At 43.8% G+C, this 18,046-nt stretch overlaps 2 protein-coding genes across 2 annotated transcripts in view; one reads left to right on the forward strand and one right to left on the reverse strand.

Moving 5' to 3' along the window:
* The window catches only part of NTAQ1 (N-terminal glutamine amidase 1), a 127,940-nt gene that overhangs the window by 17,283 nt on the left and 92,611 nt on the right, over window positions 1-18,046 (reverse strand). The gene's annotated exons all lie outside the window — the stretch shown is intronic.
* The window catches only part of FBXO32 (F-box protein 32), a 36,271-nt gene that overhangs the window by 1,171 nt on the left and 17,054 nt on the right, over window positions 1-18,046 (forward strand). The window contains exons 2-4 of the mRNA XM_086695398.1: window positions 5,274-5,386; window positions 6,259-6,308; window positions 7,510-7,602. Coding sequence (XP_086551524.1) covers window positions 5,274-5,386; window positions 6,259-6,308; window positions 7,510-7,602 — 256 coding nt within the window. The remainder of the gene's footprint in view (window positions 1-5,273; window positions 5,387-6,258; window positions 6,309-7,509; window positions 7,603-18,046) is intronic.

Below are 18,046 nucleotides of genomic sequence, written 5' to 3' on the forward strand. Positions count from 1 at the left end.
ACTGGCGGAACCGGGGTGAAGACTCGCGACTGCGGAGCTGCGGAGGAGGGAAGGGAGGCGGGAAGGCCACCCACAAGCCTTCTGCTTTTGAAAGGACGAAGCGCTTGCACCTGTTTCTTCAGTGGCCCTTTAGGTCAGTTTTCTGAGCGAAATAATGTCAAGTGATGCCCGTCAATTGCAGCAAGTACCCCACCCCCCCACCCCCCCCCCCCCCCGAGCCCCGTCAGTCTGGTTGAAAACCCGAGGTCCGCTCCGTTTGGTTATAACACAGAAGCGCTGTCGAGTAAGTGAAGTGGTCTGGAATCTGTCAGTCCCGGATCGCAACAGTTGACTTCCAGATCGCTGACATTTGGAACAGGTGGGAAGGGCAATGAAAGCGGGTCCAGAGGCGATCAGTGCAGCCCAGTCACCCTTGGATGCCTGTTCGTGCAGCCTTTGGTTGAAACCACTGGCACCAGAACCCTTAAATTGATTCCGGTGAGGAGTTCTGTAACCGGACCAGGTTCCCACTTACTGAGATTTACCAGTGGTTTTTTTTGGCTGAGCCCCCTGGCACTCAATTTTAAGAAAACTGTCAAGAAAGTGTGGTTATTTTGACAGCCTCACCTCCAGAGCGCGCCCCCCCCCCCATCTGATTGTTATTTGTAAAACATCAAACTCCTTTAGTCTTCCAATGGAAAAAGAAAAAAAAAGCATTTAATCCTGGGGGTCTGTCAGGAGAGACAAAAGCATATATAACCCTTATGTTAAAGATATTTTGAGGCAAACTGTAGAGTTTGGAGAGCAAATAAGAAGTCTTATTGCAAATCAGATAATTTACTTAATAGAAAAATAGACCAATTGCTGTCACTAGACTCTTAACCTTTTAGGGAGGCGAGTTACCAATTATGCCTAAATTATTCTCCCTTGACTAGAAGCTTGCTTCTAGTAGAATAGAAGCTTCCTTCCTGCCTCCTCATTCCTAAGGAATGATGATCTTGATAGTTTGTTACTTTTATTTCTGTACAACAGTCCAGATTCTTTCTGGGGAAATACAGCAAGGATCTGCTGAATGATGTCCCAGCGGCTCACCCAAATATGATTATAGGTTGCTCATCAGTAGGATGCAGTCGTTCAGCAGAAGAGGGTTCAAGATACTGAGCCTCTGGTTCACGTAAATATTCACACTGTATCCGCTCCAAGAGATAAGCTGGTATCATTCCCCTTTAGAAACAGATCGTGGTGCCTCTCGCCACAGAGTGGGAGACCTTGAAGATGGTTTTAACTTACCACAAAAGTTTAACCTAGGCTGGGATCAGGTAGCTTCACACCCCTCCGACCCCTTCGTGAGCCTCCTCCTTTCCTCCCATTTCGTGCCTTCTGAGCCAGTGCTGTAGCGCCGCCATAGTTACCCCAAGTGGTGATCAATATAGTGGCCGCTGCGGCTCTTGGAGGAGTCAGAGTTTAGCAGTCGTTTGGTAGCTCCTGGCAAAGCAGCTGGCTGTTTGTTTGCGGAGTATTTTTTTTTCCTCCAGCAATTGTAAACAATCCCTTCCCTACTTAGCATGAGAAGTCTGCCAACTTCTTAAAAGCAGTTGGCCTTCTTGGACCTAGGTCTGGAGTCTCAAATATCCCCACTGTTTTTAGTCTTGGTCATGTTTCTCTGTGATGTAAGGTTTGGGCTGACCGCCTGCCTACACAGGTGAATGCCTCTCCTGTTAGGAGAAAACAAAAGGCCCACGGCCCTTTCCAAAGGGGGAGGGGAGGTAATAAAACAGAGGACAACAGAGGCCTGCTACACTTCTCTAATTCCACGTTCAATTCTGTGAGCTGCCTGAACAAGAGTGGGGAATGAAGGGTACATTTGGTGTGTTCCGACCTGGGGAGAGTGTTTACAGTTGACCACAGCCCGTCTGGACAGCACGCCTTCTCTGGACTCTGCTGGCCATTCTATGTTCTGGGCCCTGTCCCCTTCCAACAGCAGAACCTTACAAAGCCCATCCCAGCCATGAACAGAGATCATGGCAGGCTTTAGGATAAGTTTAAAGCAGTACCCCTCATTTAAAAGGGGTACTTGCATAAGACAGCAGAGGAATGACCAGTTTAAATGTGGGTGGGCAGATGAAAAGTTCAGGGAAAGCGCTTGGCATGAATTGGGGGTGGTCCAAGAATGCTTCAAGGAAGTGGTAGTTGAGGTACCTCCAAGCCTCACCAACAACCCTCCAGCTTCCCCCACCCCCAGAATGAGTCATCTCAGCGATCTGAGCCTCAGGCCACTCTTCTCCAAGTCTACAGGCCTGCAGCTGAAAACTCCAAAGTTGCTCTGCACATAGCTGAGGCTGAACCAGGAAGCAGGAAGCTTGGTGCCCTGGACGAGTAGTGCAGAAGACAAAAATAATAGGTCAAATTTTTATGAGTGCTTACTGTGTGCAAGGCACTGTTCTACAAGCTTCATATAGTAGGCTGTTTGTTTCACCAGAACAATCTGGGTAGGGAGTCTGACGATTTGCGTCTGTATTGGAGCAAATTAGCATAGAAATCTCACCAGCTTTAATCCACCACCAAACCCTTTAGGCCCTCCATAGCTTTCTTAACTGGCCTGTGATTGCGGAACAAAATGAGAAATAGGCCCTTCCCCCCACCGGTGCCCTTATCTCCTCTGCCCAAATGGTCTTATTTTGAAATCTTTCCATCATTTCTAAAGTTGTCTTTAAATATCTAGGTACGTGTATATTGATAGTATAAGGCTGGGAGAGGTCTTTTTTCTTATTCTGTGCCTGTGCCTATAAAAATCAAGATTAGTAAAAACTAACCACCAAATGGCAACTTCAGTGGCTATTCTTGAATTTAATGAGGTAATTAGCATCCTTAAATAGTTCTACTTAAAAAAAAAAAAGTTAAATGTCATGGTTCCTAAATGGTGGTGGCTTTTCTTGTTAAAAATTTCAGTTGTAATTTTCTCTTGGCTTTGCATTTCCTTGAAATGGATGGACATAATTGAACTCTCAGAATAACCTCTGAGTATGTTATTGCTTGAAAGAAAAGCTACAAGCAGACAACACAAATAAACCTCCTAGCCCTTCTTCCTTCCAGGCCCCACCTCCGAAGTCCAAAACCTAATAATCAAGAGAAAAATGCAGGGTTTGTCTTTGGTTGAAGCGTTTCTACATTCTACAGTGGGAGAACATCATCAATGATGTCAAATTCTTCTTCAACTAACTTTGGAAATGAGTCGCTCGGGCTTAAAGCAGATTATTGTCATTTCTATGAGGAAAGCAGGTGCTCAAATTCCTTTGAGTAATGTTCTCAATTAGAAGAGAGTAAGGTGAACTGTAAATATTTAAAATCTCTGGGGAATGGCCACAATCTAAGGTCCAGGCTCTGGAAACTTTCTGCCAAACCTCAAAAGTGTGACTGAGAATAAGACCGCTTCATTTTATGGTTCTCTACAGGTGGAATTTAAGCTCTAGGTTTTCGTTCATGGTGTAGGAGTGTGTTTTCTTTAAAAATAAGCCTTCGTGTGGTGTTTTTACATGAAAAACGTTCTTAACTTTGCTTTCTAAAGGCTGTTCTCAGCTTTGGTACACCATGGACCAGTCAAGTAACCTTCCATGTTTTCCCCTTCTCAACTTTGATTGAAATTCTTAAGTTGGCTTTAAGGACTCAGAGTCCAGCGCTCCCTTGTTCTCTCTTTTCTTGCTGACCTTGGAGCAGATCACTGACCAGTCGGTGGTTTTGTACACTACTGTCATGCAAGTAGACAAACACACACTCATGCGTGACACAGAGCCTGGCCCCAAACATTCACCCTTGGCTCGTTTAAGAAACTGTCTCTAAGAGAAGACATTTCTGCAGTAATCTCTATGAAACCTAAAAATATCCAGTTTCCCCAAATGAAAAGAAGGCTAGAGATGTGATGTTAGAAATCTCAATAAGTGGTATTAAACATGGCCTTACAAGGGCAGATTAACAAATGATAGATTATCCATCAAGCTTATTCCTCTGGGTCCAGAAACACTGAGCACGTTGTCGGTGATATCATGTGTAAGCATTTATGTAGCAAGATACTTATTGTACTTATCGAAGTGCTACTTGAGACGATTGTAGCAACAGGATACTGGAAATTGTTTCAAACCCTCTTTTCTCTTGTACCATTTACATAATGTCTGTGGAATAGAGAAGTGCAGGTGTGCCTCATTTTATCCAACAGATGTATGTCCAAAGAGGATGTAAAGCAAACCACATTTTAAATTCAGCAAAGGAACTCAGAAAATTAAAGAGCTCTGATATATCGGTGATACAAGAAGAAGCCCCTGATTTATGTTTTACTAGTGGGAATTCTAAATCCTGCCTTGTACATACATCCCCATGGGGCTTGGGGGATCTACTCACTATACTTCAATATTTCTCCAGCATCCTTTTAATGAAAACTCTTCAGAGATTTACTGTGAAGTTATGTGGTATCGCAGAATAGAATTCAGCTCCCCAAAATAATAGCTCAGCCTACTGGCAGAAATATGCACCTGACCCAAGTTGAACCTGTGCGTCCTTCAGGGACCTGTGAATTGGGCAGTTCTGTTTTTTCAGCCCTTATAAATTTATGAATTGTGAAATCAGCTGGTTTCATTTAGGACCCAAGGTCTTCACCTCGCAGCATGATGCTGAGTGTTAGTCACGGAATTCCATGAAATCTAAACAATTAGCACTGTATGCTCAACGTCTCCTAGAAATGGAGTGTGTAAGTCAGATTTTTGTTAATGTGATCATGTTTCAAAGGCATGATGGAAGCATGCTAGTTAAAAGAAGCTTGGGTACACTTTAAATGGGTGGATTGTATGGTATGTGAATTATATCTCCATAAAGACTTTTTTTTTTTTTCTTAGAAAGCAGCTTAGGGTGGATGCTTTCGCAAAATGAAGGCATTGTGTACCACAGTGATAGCAGTAATCATCCCTCTCCCTCCCCCCTGAAGTCGTCATTTTTGCTTAAAGTAATATTGTAGTGCCCGGCATTGCCTTTAGTTAAAGGGTAAAGGGCTGTGTGTCAAACACAATGGCAGGCACTGTTGGGAATTCAAAAGCAGTAGAAGCCCCCATCCCTGCCTTCCACAGAGATGTGACAATATTTCATCTCCAAAGAGGGAGGTCTGTGCCTGAACAGACTTCTTTTGAGGGGGTTATTGTTTTGTTTGAGAAGATGTATGTTTGTGTTTTATAACCCGGTAAGTTATTTATAGAAACAGCTCTTATTAAAGTATAGCTGCTATAGCTCATCCCCTCTCCTGTTATTCCTAGTTATTGCAACAAGGAAGTATACGATAAGGAGAATCTTTTCAACAGCCTGAACTATGATGTTGCAGCCAAGAAGAGAAAGAAGGACATGCTGAATAGCAAAACCAAAACCCAGTGTAAGCCATTTGTTTTGAACTTAAAAGAAAGCTGTTTGAAGATCGCTAGGATTGATTCTTTGCGGGGGGAGGGGAGAAAATCAGACCTCGAGTGTTAGACATCTGCTTTAATGTTTACTGTGTCATTGACAGAGGTCTTTGGGAACTTTGCACTCAGAAACCCGGCCGTGCATTTTACAAACAAGATCAATGTGTTCTTTATAGTCTTGTTTATAAGTCAGTTGCTACTCAGAGTGGGGTTTTTTCCCCGCACTTGTCACTAATATTTGACGTAGTTAATTTAGTTATTATACAGTGATATGGTCAGCTGAATCAGTTCCAGCATGTGCTTTTATTTGGCACTGTGTTGTGAGGCTTTGAAAATAGATTTGTTTCTCCCTCTTTCCTTGTCTAAATACTACTACATTTCTAGATGCTGGGTGTAAGAGTATAAAGTTCTAGAAATAAGCCAGAATCACAGATCTTTAGTTTAATCCACCCATACTACATGATCTCTTCATGTTATCTGCTTTATTTCTACTTTTTATGGCCTTGTATAAGTTGTAGGTTTGACATTTAAAACAAACTTGTACTTGGGTATTTGATTTTTTTCAATTTGGAGCTTTGGTATACTAAATCTGATGATCAAAGATTTGGAGAGCTTCAGACCTGGTAAGCATAACTCCGATATGTATACACTGCAGAAATTAGGCATTTGCATTTCTTGGATTGTCAGTAGAGTCTCTGTCTTTTTTTGTTAAAACTTTTTTAACACTTTGGAGTATATGAAAAAGAAACAAGTTTAAAATTTGGGGCATGTTGCAAATCGTAAAGCTGTGGGTTTTTTTTTTTTTTTAATTTTTTATTTATTTATTTATTTTTTGCCTCTGTAGATTTCCACCAAGAAAAATGGATTTATGTTCACAAAGGAAGTACTAAAGAGGTGAGCATCCATCTGTTCCTTAAAGCGTATGCTTAGCTTTATGCCTCTCCCAACAGGAAAGGGAGGGAAAGTGGGCAAGAATATGACTTCAAATCATGGCTGGGTGTGGGGGGTAGTGGCTAGCAGCTCACCACCTACCCAACCATCAGAGAGAGTGAGAAGCCAAAGTCACTAGGTGGACTCCCCAGTCATTCAGTGAGATCACGTATGTAAAAGTGCTTTATAAAGATTAGTATACCCATCTCAAATGTGTTGTTATAAAGCCTTGGCCTTGCCCCGAGAACAGTGCCTCTTTCTTGTTCTGAGATCTCTTCAGACTCCAACTTTAAGTTTTAGCCCTGGAGGGGCTAATCACTAAACACAGCAGAAGTTTTCATGTCTGCTCAGTATGAGACACTGAGCTAGACCTAGAAGGGGACAAGGCACTGTAACAACTACATTTGTGTGGCACTTTATAAAACCCTTTTATGTACATCTTCTCCCTGCACAGGCATCTGCTCAGATATCTAGGTTATCAGGCAGTGTGGTAGAACGATGGAATTTCTACCACTGTCAGGGACCTTGGTGAATACCTAAGTCCCTCTGCGGTTTGGGGCCCCACGGAGGTCAAGGGCACACCCGCCATTATCCAGATACTCAGAGCAGAGCTGAGACTGTGAGTCAGGGCTCTCTGCTCCCAGTGCTTGTGCGTTCATAGGTAAAAAATCAAAAGTTCTTTTGCCTCCTCATGACGCCTTAAAAAAAAAAAAAAACAAAAATGTTTCTGATGATCCCACTGAGAAGAGCAGTAAAGACGCAAGGCAAGGTAGCAGGCAGGGTTGACACAAGGAAGTCTAATTCTCCTCCCAGGAGATGCTACAGTGACCAGCTATCTTCGTCTCCCATCCTGTGTCCAACTCCTGACCTTTCCCAGATAAGCAACTACTTAGGATTTTTCCCATTCAAGTTCATGCGGAGAACAAGGGTCCAAATGGTGCAAGTCATGAAGGGGGGTGTTTAACATGTGAGTCACAGACTAAAGCAGCTGCTAGCTGCACTGTCCGTCTTTGTGGCTCGCAGGGGGCTCCCAGAAAGAGCTTATCATGGCCCAGGAAAACAGCATATGGCCACAGGTTACCTAAGACAGGCATCCAGCTTGCCAGTAGAGTCCAGGTGGACCGTTCTGGAGAATGACCTCTGTGCCCCCCGTTTTCACATTCAGCGCCATGGATATTGCACTCTGGGGGAAGCTTTCAACAGGCTGGACTTCTCAACTGCCATTCTGGACTCCAGAAGATTTAACTACGTCGTACGGGTAAGTCTCTATAGGTTCCCAGGGTCTCAGTTGAATTATCTTTTTCAGGTTCTCTTGAGATAGTTCCCCGCCCCCAAAGAATAACTCTGTAGGACACTGGGAATTTTGAGGAAAGCAGAAAACAGACTTCTCAACTCCCTTCTGTCCAGATGTACTTCGAGTCCTTACGTGGATCCCGTGAGGATGTCCCTGAGATTGGCCGTGACAGACAGGAACGGCCATAGTCCTCATGTGAGCCACTTCCCGCCCCCCACCATAAATGGGAACACACTGCAGGCAGCAAGGGCTCTGGCAGCCACATTAGCAAGAGAGAATTCAGTAGTAAGAAAGCCAAAAAACACCATGGCTTATTTTAAAACCTTCTGTACCTCTGATTGTTCTCACTGTCCTCCTCCTTGTCCTGTTTTAGCACACTCTAGGTGACCCCACGGCATTCTTGGTTTAGGCTACAACACCAGACAAGTTCAAAGCACCTCAGTGCATCTTTCCCGTGACTCCCTCCCACCCCACGTTCAGTCTCTTGTTCACCTAAAGCGTGAAACTAACTACCTGTTCAGGTCCGTTGCTTTCCATTTGAAACCCCATGTCGGGGAAAAAAAAATTTTAAGGAGCTTTGGCAAGATATTAATGATGAAGGTAGTAAAGCAAATAAGTCTAAACATGCCCTCCAAATCAGTGATTCTTTTTAATTGGTTTATTGTTGTTGTTCCCCCCCCCCCACCCTTAGCTCTGTTGTGCATTTCTGTCAGTGGTTCAACCTGAGAGGTAGCAGCTGTTTGGGTTTTAGTCTCAGAAGTAGGAGGGACTAGGGGCTCCTGGGTGGTTCAGTCAGTTAAGCGGCTGACTTCAGCTCAGGTCATGATCTTACATTCACGGGTTCAGGCCCTGCATCAGGCTCCATGCGGACAGCTCAGAGCCTGGAGCCTGCTTCAGATTCTGTGTCTCCCCCTCTCTCTGCCCCTCCCCTGCTTTCACTCTGTCTCTCTTTGTCTCTCAAAAACCAAAATAAAACATTAAAAACAAATTTTTAAAAAAACGTAGGAGGGGGGCGCCTGGGTGGCTCAGTCGGTTAAGCGGCCAACTTCGGCTCAGGTCATGATCTCGCGGTCCGTGAGTTCGAGCCCCGCGTCGGGCTCTGGGCTGATGGCTCAGAGCCTGGAGCCTGTTTCAGATTCTGTGTCTCCCTGTCTCTGACCCTCCCCCGTTCATGCTCTGTCTCCGTCTCAAAAATAAATAAACATTAAAAAAAAAAAAATTAAAAAAAAAAAAATGTAGGAGGGAATTTACCCCTTGTGGGTGTTGGGTGGCTGGGTTTTTATCTTCTTTTTCCTGGGTTGTTATGCTTCTCAGTGCCCCGTCACTGAGTCACATGATTGCCACGGCTCAGCCAGAGCAATGACATTCAAGGCCCCTTGAGGCCTGGATCATTCACCTGTCATCAGGGCAGATGCTGGCCTGGCCGTCCCTGCTGACCTGATAAAAACCCAAGCCTCCTTGTAGGTTAGAAGCTCTGAGCTGAGCCTGTGACCACATGAGTAAATCTGTCAGCTTTCAGCTGAGCCCTTATTCCAATCCAAAAGGGATGAGAATAAGAGACCTTCTTGATGAAATGTTCACGTCAGTCAGTGTGACTCTGCCATTTCAGGGAGGTCACTGTGGCCTGCAACCCAGCCCAGGCTGGTTGGAGACAGGCCCAGCAAGAGCTGGAAACTCTTGTTGCTAAGAATATGAATACTTTCCATCTTCTAGGTGTCAGAGGAGGACACCCAGTTCTGATGTCTTAATTACAAACTGATCAGCAAAACAGTCAATTTGTAGATGGGTCTTCGTACTTGTTTTCCCTTTCACAAGAAATACAGCAAAGGAACAAGGTCGTAATAGCAAAACTCTATCTTCATGCGATTATGTGCCTTCACGTTTATTCGTCCATTAACCCTATGAAGTGTGTTTCAATAAACAGAAATACAGCAAAGTAAAATGGCTTGTCCAAGGTCACAAAGCTACATAAGCGACAAAATCGGGATCTGAAACCTGGTCAGTCTTAGAGTCCACACTCTTCACTGCTACAGTAAGTTCTCTGCAAGCAGAGGACTGAAGGTACAATGGTCTGAGGTCAGGCCCCAGCCCCGCAACTTTCATACTATTACAGCCTAAGGCTCAGCCGCCCCTTCCGTAAGAAGGATTTAGAACAACCTCAACTTCACAGGGTAGCTGTGAACTCAGTAATGTTATATATGAAGATACCCTGAAAATCGGAATCAATTATTCAGAGTCAGCTACTAATATTTATTATTGCCTACTCACCTAAATTATCATTGATTCTCCCTAATATGCCTTTTCAATTCAGTTGATAAATGTTTTTCTACTTCCAAAAAAAAAGATTAATGGGAAATCTGCCACTTGATTAAGACTCAGCATAGAGGACTTGTATCTGATAGTATCTAATTATAAAATGTGAGCACTTTCCCTCAAATAATCTTGAAGTTAGAGAAACTGCTGAATGCTCTCAGAGCTGTCAGGTTCAGCAATAGTGGAAAAGTGTTTCTATTTTGGAAAGAACAATCTTTTTTTTTTTTTTTTTCCCTTTCACTGTTAAGAGTCCTCTATAATTTGAGAAATAATGTTATTTTTATAAAGAGCTTAAAACATTTTAATGATAGGCACTGCGCTTTGAGGGTTTTCTTCTAAGGAAGTCAATGCACATCTCATATATTCTTACCCTTAAGCCAACTTTGCAAAGTAGCTTGCCAATATGTCCTCCCCATCTTACCACTTGGACATAATGGTCTAATATAGTACCATAGTGATTCCTTAGTTCCAGTGAACAACTGAACCAACTTTGAAGGCCTTTAAAAAATGTTTTTTAATCTCTTTAAAGCCAAGTACATTAAAAAAAATTTTTTTTTATGTTTATTTTTGAGAGAGAGACAAAGTGCAAATGCGGAGGGGCAGAGAGAGAGAGGGAGACACAGAATCTGAAGCAGGCTCCAGGGTCTGCTCTGAGACATCAGCACAGAGCCCAATGTAGGGCTCGAATTCACGAACCACAAGATCATGACTTGGGCTAAAGTTGGACACTTAACCGACTGAGCCACCCAGGTGCCCCTAAAGCCAAGTACATTTTTTACAAAATGTGTTCATGCTGGCTTCCCTCTTCAGAAACAGACAACGCAGAGGGAATAAAAGAGGTGGCCAACACCGCTATCTCAAAATTGTCTAATTTTTATCTGTAAGTACAAAAGTTCTGTGGAATTTATGGAGTCAAAAGTTTTTAATATAAGCTGGGAAGGAAAGGTTTTCATATAGTATCTGTACCTTATTTTAATAGGCTTCAGATTATACTCGCTGCCTTCATCCCCTTCTCTACACACACACACCCAATGGCTTAAATACAATTTTAACTGTGGTTTTTAAGGATGATCTAAAACCTTTAGAGGCAACAACTTACCCATTTATGAAAGGTCATTTTAAAAATTGGTTTACACCATGCCTGAAGACCAACACATTTTGGAAACTCCCTTGGGAAGTCGGTGAGCATTCCAGGGGCTGGGCTGGTGGTAGGGCTGGAACTTGGTCCCCATGAGGAGGTGAGTGCTGACTAACTCAGCTAGGGCACAGAAAGGCCAATGGAGAAAGTGGGTCTCCAATAAGCTGGGAGAGGGTTTTGGAGACCACACATCAACTCACAGCTGTGTGAACTAAGCCTGCTGTGGCCCACTGGTTCTCGTTTGAACTGGCTGCACATTAGAATCACCTGCAAAGCTGGTTTCCCTACAGAAGGCCACCTCTCGGGCATATGATTTAATTAACTGAAGGTGGTGTCCATGCATTGCTACTTAAATCTGCCCTTTGGTGACCCCCGTGTTTTTAAGTTTGGGAACCAGCTCAAAAAACTATTGGAAGCCCAAATGCTGGATTTTGCACATTGCGTTTTTAAACAAGACACAGTAAGGCACACATGCAGGAAAGGGTTTTCATGCTTTAATGCCAGGATGCCCTTTGACCAGGTCTTCCAGCTCTCTTTGTGGGATGCAGATGCCACCTCTAGACCTGAAAGGTTCTGGAGAACCTTGAGGACCACCTCCTGACTGGAGAGAACTGGCCCATCTGTGCTAGCAGATCAGAAAGGACAAGCAAAAGCTTGCAACCCCACTCTCTATCCCTCTGCAGCCCAAAAGAAAATCACAGCCTAAACCAATGCACGTTATTTTTTTCTGCGTTACCACCCTAAGTCCATTTGAATGTTTCCAGCAAGTTACTGCATTCCTACAACCCCTAAAAGTCTTTTCCAAAAACATGTTTTAGTTTAAGTTGACTGGCGGCTTGGCAAACAAAAGACTGAAATATGGCACTATGACTCAAATTCAAACCCAATGCCTTCAATTAAGGGCATGCTGTTGGTGGGTCGTGATGTGCAGGAGAAGCCTGGCTCCTTGCTAGGTTCCTCTGCCGCAGTGACCTTGGATTAATTTAGCACTGCACATACTTGGCGCCTTCCTCTGATGGAGGGTGGCCCCTGCCACCTGGGTCTTAAAACCCGTGGTATCTTTTTCTGTTGGGAGAGAGAAGCTGGGTTGGAGGGAGGAAGGCCAGCCACCCCAATGGCCACAGAGTCAAAAGAACAGAGCCGTGAGCCTATCTGAAAATGACTCACAGAAATGGTTGGAATTGTGAGAATCTACTGTGGGGCATTAACATTTGAGGGCACAGGGTGGGTCCTTCAGTGAGTGCTGATTAGGCTGCCAGGGATCTTACAGGAGAAAGTCTGTGCTGCTTAGAATTCCTGGTTTTCAGTCCTAACAAGCATTGAGGCAAGCAGATACTGTAATGTCTGAGTACCCACAGAAGAGGGAACACTCACAAACAGAAGTAGGGGAGCACACACAGAGGTGGGGACCTACCTGAAGAAATAGGGGTGCCTACATAACCCACAGAAGTAATGGGATACATTCAAAAGTAGAAAGGTACCCATCGAAGGGGGGGGGGGGGGCACCTGAAAAAATGAGGAATGGCCAAGAGACCAAAACAGTGGTGTTTTTGACCACGGACTCCTAAACAAATAACATAAGCACGTACTTTCAACTTACATATATTCATAAATTCATCTGTGAATCACATCCCTATAAAAGGTGCTAATAATGGTATCTGTCCCATCATGTTGCTCAGGGAATTAAAACTAAATTTAAATGCTTTCCAACAGGACCTGGTATGTGGTAAGCACTCGATGAGAATCAGTTGTTGCCATTAATATCCTCATCTTTAGGGTCCTAATTACAGGCATTAGAAAACACACAAATAGATTACAGAAATAGACAATAGAGATTAAAGATGAAATAAAATGGAGAGATTGATGTTTTATACTTTTTCTGCCAGATTTCCTTTCCTATCCCACTTTGAAGGCCTCAAGATCAAATTTGTTTTGAGAACTCAGAATCTAAGCCTATCCCACCATGGGCCAGAAATATACAAAAATATACAAAAATTCTGTCCAGTTTCTACATTATCAGGTGCTTATTATGCAGAGGGATATGCTAAAATGGACAGGTGAGCTGAGTTTTAAATGCCAGTTCAGCAGACTTTTCTCCCTTGCAAGGAGGTAAGCTCCTGAGAGCATTGGACACTGTACTCCCAAGTGCTCTGGTTGAGGGTAAGGTTTGTTTTCAGGAACTGTGAGCTAGGATCCAAAGGCCCCTCCAGTCCACAGACAGAGGAGCTCCAAAGGCAAGGAGGTGACAGCATCCCCCTGCTAGGTCCCCATAGATCAAAGACTGCTTCCGGTGAATGCTTTCAAATTCCTAAATAGGTATTTCTGAATGAAATCCATAACATTTACCTAGTGTTGCCATAACCACTCGAGAATCAACGAAGACCTGGTCCCTGCTTATCAGGATCTTCTGGGCTACTTGGGGGACAAGGTACAACTGCTGAAGTGGCAGATGGGGTTTTGGTCTTGTCTAGGAGACTGGAGGAGGGGCGGGCACCAGAGACAACCTATTGGAAGAGGTAGAATCGCTGAAGAAGGACTGAAGAACCAGTCCTTCCAGGAGCTGGCTAGGTGCTGAGGCAGGACGAAGGCTTTGCAGGGACAAATGCTGTGAGCAGAAACCGGGAGATGAGAAAGAATGGGAGGGGAGTGCTGGTCAACCAGAGGCCCAGGCAATATGACATCCAGCCTCATGAAATCAGAGGGTAGAGGTTAGGAGTGCTAGGGTAGACAAGAAGCCCAATCTAAAAGCAGGATGATTGAAGCAAACAGAGCTACTCAAATTGATGCAAACAGGGAGCGGGGCACCATTACAAGTTCAAAAATATCTGGGATGGATAGAAGACAGGCAAGTTTCTCTCAGATGAGAATACAATTAATTTGTGTAAACTTGGCCCTCCTTCTTAGGATTTTAACACTCCGTAAGAGAGAGATGTTTCACTTGCAAATAATATTTACCCAATCTTGACATGCCTGAAGATTATTAATGTAGCTGCAATGTTCTCTCTTCCAACCTGTCAGTGTTCAAGCTCAAAGTCAGGACAAAACTTTCCAGGTTTTTAATCTGTGTTATCCACTGAATAAATAAGGGTCTTGAAAGTACATGGCACTCGGTACAAGCAGAGGCACTGCCTGATGTAACCAAAGGTTTCTTGCAAAAGACATATTTCTGTAGGTACCCAGCTTGGGTATTGAACACGTGAGAAATGGCAGGGGCTTCTTGAAGCTTCTTTCCTGCCTTTGATAACCCTGAGGCATGTGTTCAATCGCACCTATAATTCAAACTTCAGAGCCCATAGTCACAGGAGATGGAAGAATTTAGAGATCAGTTATGTTCTTAACAATATCCTATGCAAGACAGAGTATGCTCCAGCAGCAGCCTTATTGTTAACCCCTGTGTGGTTTGGTCTGAAACAAACACACGGGGAAGCTACTGCTTTCTGTTGATGCTTCCGAAGCCCAATTTATTTACCATTCCTCTAGATGTCAGCTGCTTGCCTTCCTGGAAAGGGTGATCTGTTTGCACTATAAGTAATTTACTCCTGAAGCATTCGTCTGGGACCAGACCCCATATGAGTCCCAGCCTAACAGTCGAGACTATCTAGCACTGACCGTGATTGTGTCATTTGACCATCATGAGCCTCCTGATCTAAAGAGGAGGAATTTGGGCATACTCTTTCCCAGGTCCCTTGCAGCTACAATGCTCATTGATTCTAAAAGACAAATGTGTTAGAAAATAAATATTGGTTGACTGCCTACAACGTGCCAGGCTGGGGGTAGAGCGATTGGTAAACAAAACAACCCCTGCAGCCTTGAGGTTCATATCCCAATTAGACAGTCAACAAATAAGGAAACAAGATCATTTCAGAGATGTGTAAATGGAACAATGAAACCACAGTAAGATAAAAATGGCGACTGGGAGGTTTCCATAGAGGATGGTCACAGAAGGCCTCCCTGAGCAGGTGATATTTGAATGAGACCTGAGGGGTGGGTCAGAGCCAGCATGTGAAGCCGTGACAAGGGCAAAGGCTGGGAGGTGGGACTGAGCTGAGCCTGTTCAGGAAACCAAAGACGGCCCTTGTGGCTAGAACAGAATGAAGTTGGAGGAGGGGCACAGGCCACATCAGGGAGGACCTTGCCAGTCACGGAAAGGAGGTTAGATCCTCTTCTAAGGGAAGCTGTTTGAGGGTTTCAAGCAGAGAAGTGACATAAGCTGATTTTTTTAAGTATGAATGCTATGACGAACCGAAGGTGAGAGAAGATAAGAAACCTGTCCTTTCTTCGGTTAAGTGAGATAGGAGGGGAATATCTCTTCTGCCCAGTCATGTTCCACACGCCACTTCAAACTGCGGTTGTAACCGCTCCAAGATTTGCCATACGATATTGCTTGCAACTAGATTTTTCCCCTACTTGACGTCTCCAAAATGAGCACGAGCCAAAGTTGAAGGGCAGGATGTGGTTTCGGCATGCGGTGACCACCATCCCTTCCTCTGGTAGCCCAGACCCATTCCTGTCACTGCACAACCAGTCACTGCAAATCACTCCGGATACCCAGACTGCCCACGCGGCAATGATACCATGGAGTTCAGGAGGGGCCTAGAGCTGTCTTGCTCCTCCTTTTCCTCCTCCTCCTTACCCTCCTGCCTCTCCTTAAACACAGCACAGATTACTGGCACCTGGGCTAAAATTTGCCCGGCTGAAAAGAAAGAGCCATTTCCAAACAGAACATTTTCCTTTGCTCTCTTGTGGCTGGGGGCAAAGAATCCAGCCAGCTAAGTCATCTTGGTAAAGAAATTGCTAGATGTAGTCCTGCTCCCCTCGGCACACAGCTCTCTTAACACAGAAGTAAAATGTAAAATTAATCAATTTAAGTCCTCTTTACCGCTAGCTCCACACCATACTACCTACTGGTTTGGGGCCTGCAGTGTTATGCTGTTGTGGAAAGTAGACCTAAGTGGTTTACCCAAAGCAATGGCCCCATCCCAGTCATGTCGTTAACACTTTCTGCAGATTATTTCTCCCTTAGTAGTAAAAGCTGATTACCTGTCACAGTGTAATATTGATACGGCATTTCCAGACCCTGTCTCCCAGAATATAGCAATACGTGATATTGCTACTAGTTTTAAAGTTTGGTCGTAGAGGCAAATTTGATCAACCCTGAAAAGCTGAAGTCCTTAACATGTTTTCTGTTAAGACACATCTGGTTAGAGTCCACCACTTAACTACTGCTGGTGTGACTTTAGGTATTTGACTTAACTTCTCTGAGCCAGTGTCCTCTTTTTCAAATGGAGAGCCTAACTCCTCAGGTTACCATTGAGGACTAAGCGAGATCATACATGTGAGGTGCTTAGTGCAGTCACTGATGTGTAGTAAACCCGCATTTATCGTTAGCAAAATAAGACCTCACGGTAGATGCAACTATGTAAGTCGTAAAACGTATCAACGTTAACATTCATCAACAGATAGGGAGCTATTAAAATGTATCACAAACATAATAAAAATGACAGAAAGTGATATTAAAATTTGAAACCATTTAAGCATTTGGTTGACAGTACATAAAATTGAAATACAAGGATTCTAAAGATCTTTAAACCACCTGTACTTTACTAATTCACTATGCCCACCCTGGCATTAATTTTACCTAGTGATATTCTCTGCATTATGATAAAAACTAATAACAATTTGAGTATATTCTTTGTATCAGACACTATTCTGAATGCTTTATGAACACAATCTTCATTGCAACTCCGAAGTTGGTACTATTATTATGCATGGTTTACAGATGGGGAAACTGAGGCACGAAGTAAAGTTGGTAAACTATGGCCCAAGGACCAAATCCGGTCCCCCACCTGTTTTGGTAAATAAAGTTTTATGGGAACACAGCCACATCTATTCATTTACATGTTGCCTAAGGCTGCTTTTGCACTATAACTGCTAAACGGAGTAGTTGTGACAAAGAGCCTATAGCCCACAAAGCCCAAAATATTTACTCTCTGGCCCCTTACAGAAAGTTTGCTAAACCCTGATATCAGCTGTAAACTTCACTAAAAGATTGGGGTCTGGAATAGGAAGATATAATATTTTATAATAGTAATAATGCCTTGAATTTGGTATTTAGAATGGGTTTTTACACATTTATCTCTTTAACTCTTATAACAACCCTGTAAAGTAGGTAGTCTTTTCATTTCCATTTTAGAAATGAAGAAAATGGGACTCTGAGAGGTTAAATGACCTATGCCACAGGCTAGACAGTAAACTCCATGCGTCTAGCTATCATGTGACCCTACTGTCATATCCACGTCACCTGCCACAATGCTAGGACAGAGTGGGCACTCAGAAAATATTTGCTAACGAAAGACAGTTGTAGAGGTCACCCAGCTAGAGAAGCTGGGTGTGTTCCTATTGCAGGGTTTTTTCTCCTGACCCCACAACTGCCTGGCAGTGAAAAGAGGGACTTTTTCTTGAGATCAGGTTAAACATAGCGTAGTTGACATGTCATCCTGATGTCGATGGAGAAATTTTCGCTGCCGTATTACTCTTCTTCCTTAGTCAAACATCATCTCAATCTGACCAAAGGGCTTTTTGTTTTCCCTCAGATGCATAGTCATAGCCTTGCGAGTTGCCTTCTCCATGTGATTGGTGTGTTTTTAGCAAGATTAAAACTGACACCCTCAAGAGATGGTAGTCACGTGGAATCTGGGTTTTGGATGGATTTCAGGCAGAGCTCCGCCCGCCCTCCCCCATTCCACCACACGATGAGTCACAGTGCACAGCCAACTGCCGTTCCGAGAGCCACTCAAGGCTTTTGTTTTCTTTCATCTTGCTTTATGCTGGTCATGTGAGGCACAGTGTATTAATAGACCATCGGGCTGGCCTTCTCAATCTGGTTGCTGCTGGTCAGGGAGATAAATGCAAGGTCTGGCCGGTCCCTTGGTGCCATTTGTCACTCCTCTCTTGACT

The sequence above is a fragment of the Puma concolor genome, chromosome F2 (genome assembly GCF_028749965.1).
Source record: "Puma concolor isolate L17-30 chromosome F2, mPumCon1.1.hap2, whole genome shotgun sequence".
NCBI classification, from domain to species: Eukaryota; Metazoa; Chordata; class Mammalia; order Carnivora; family Felidae; genus Puma; species Puma concolor.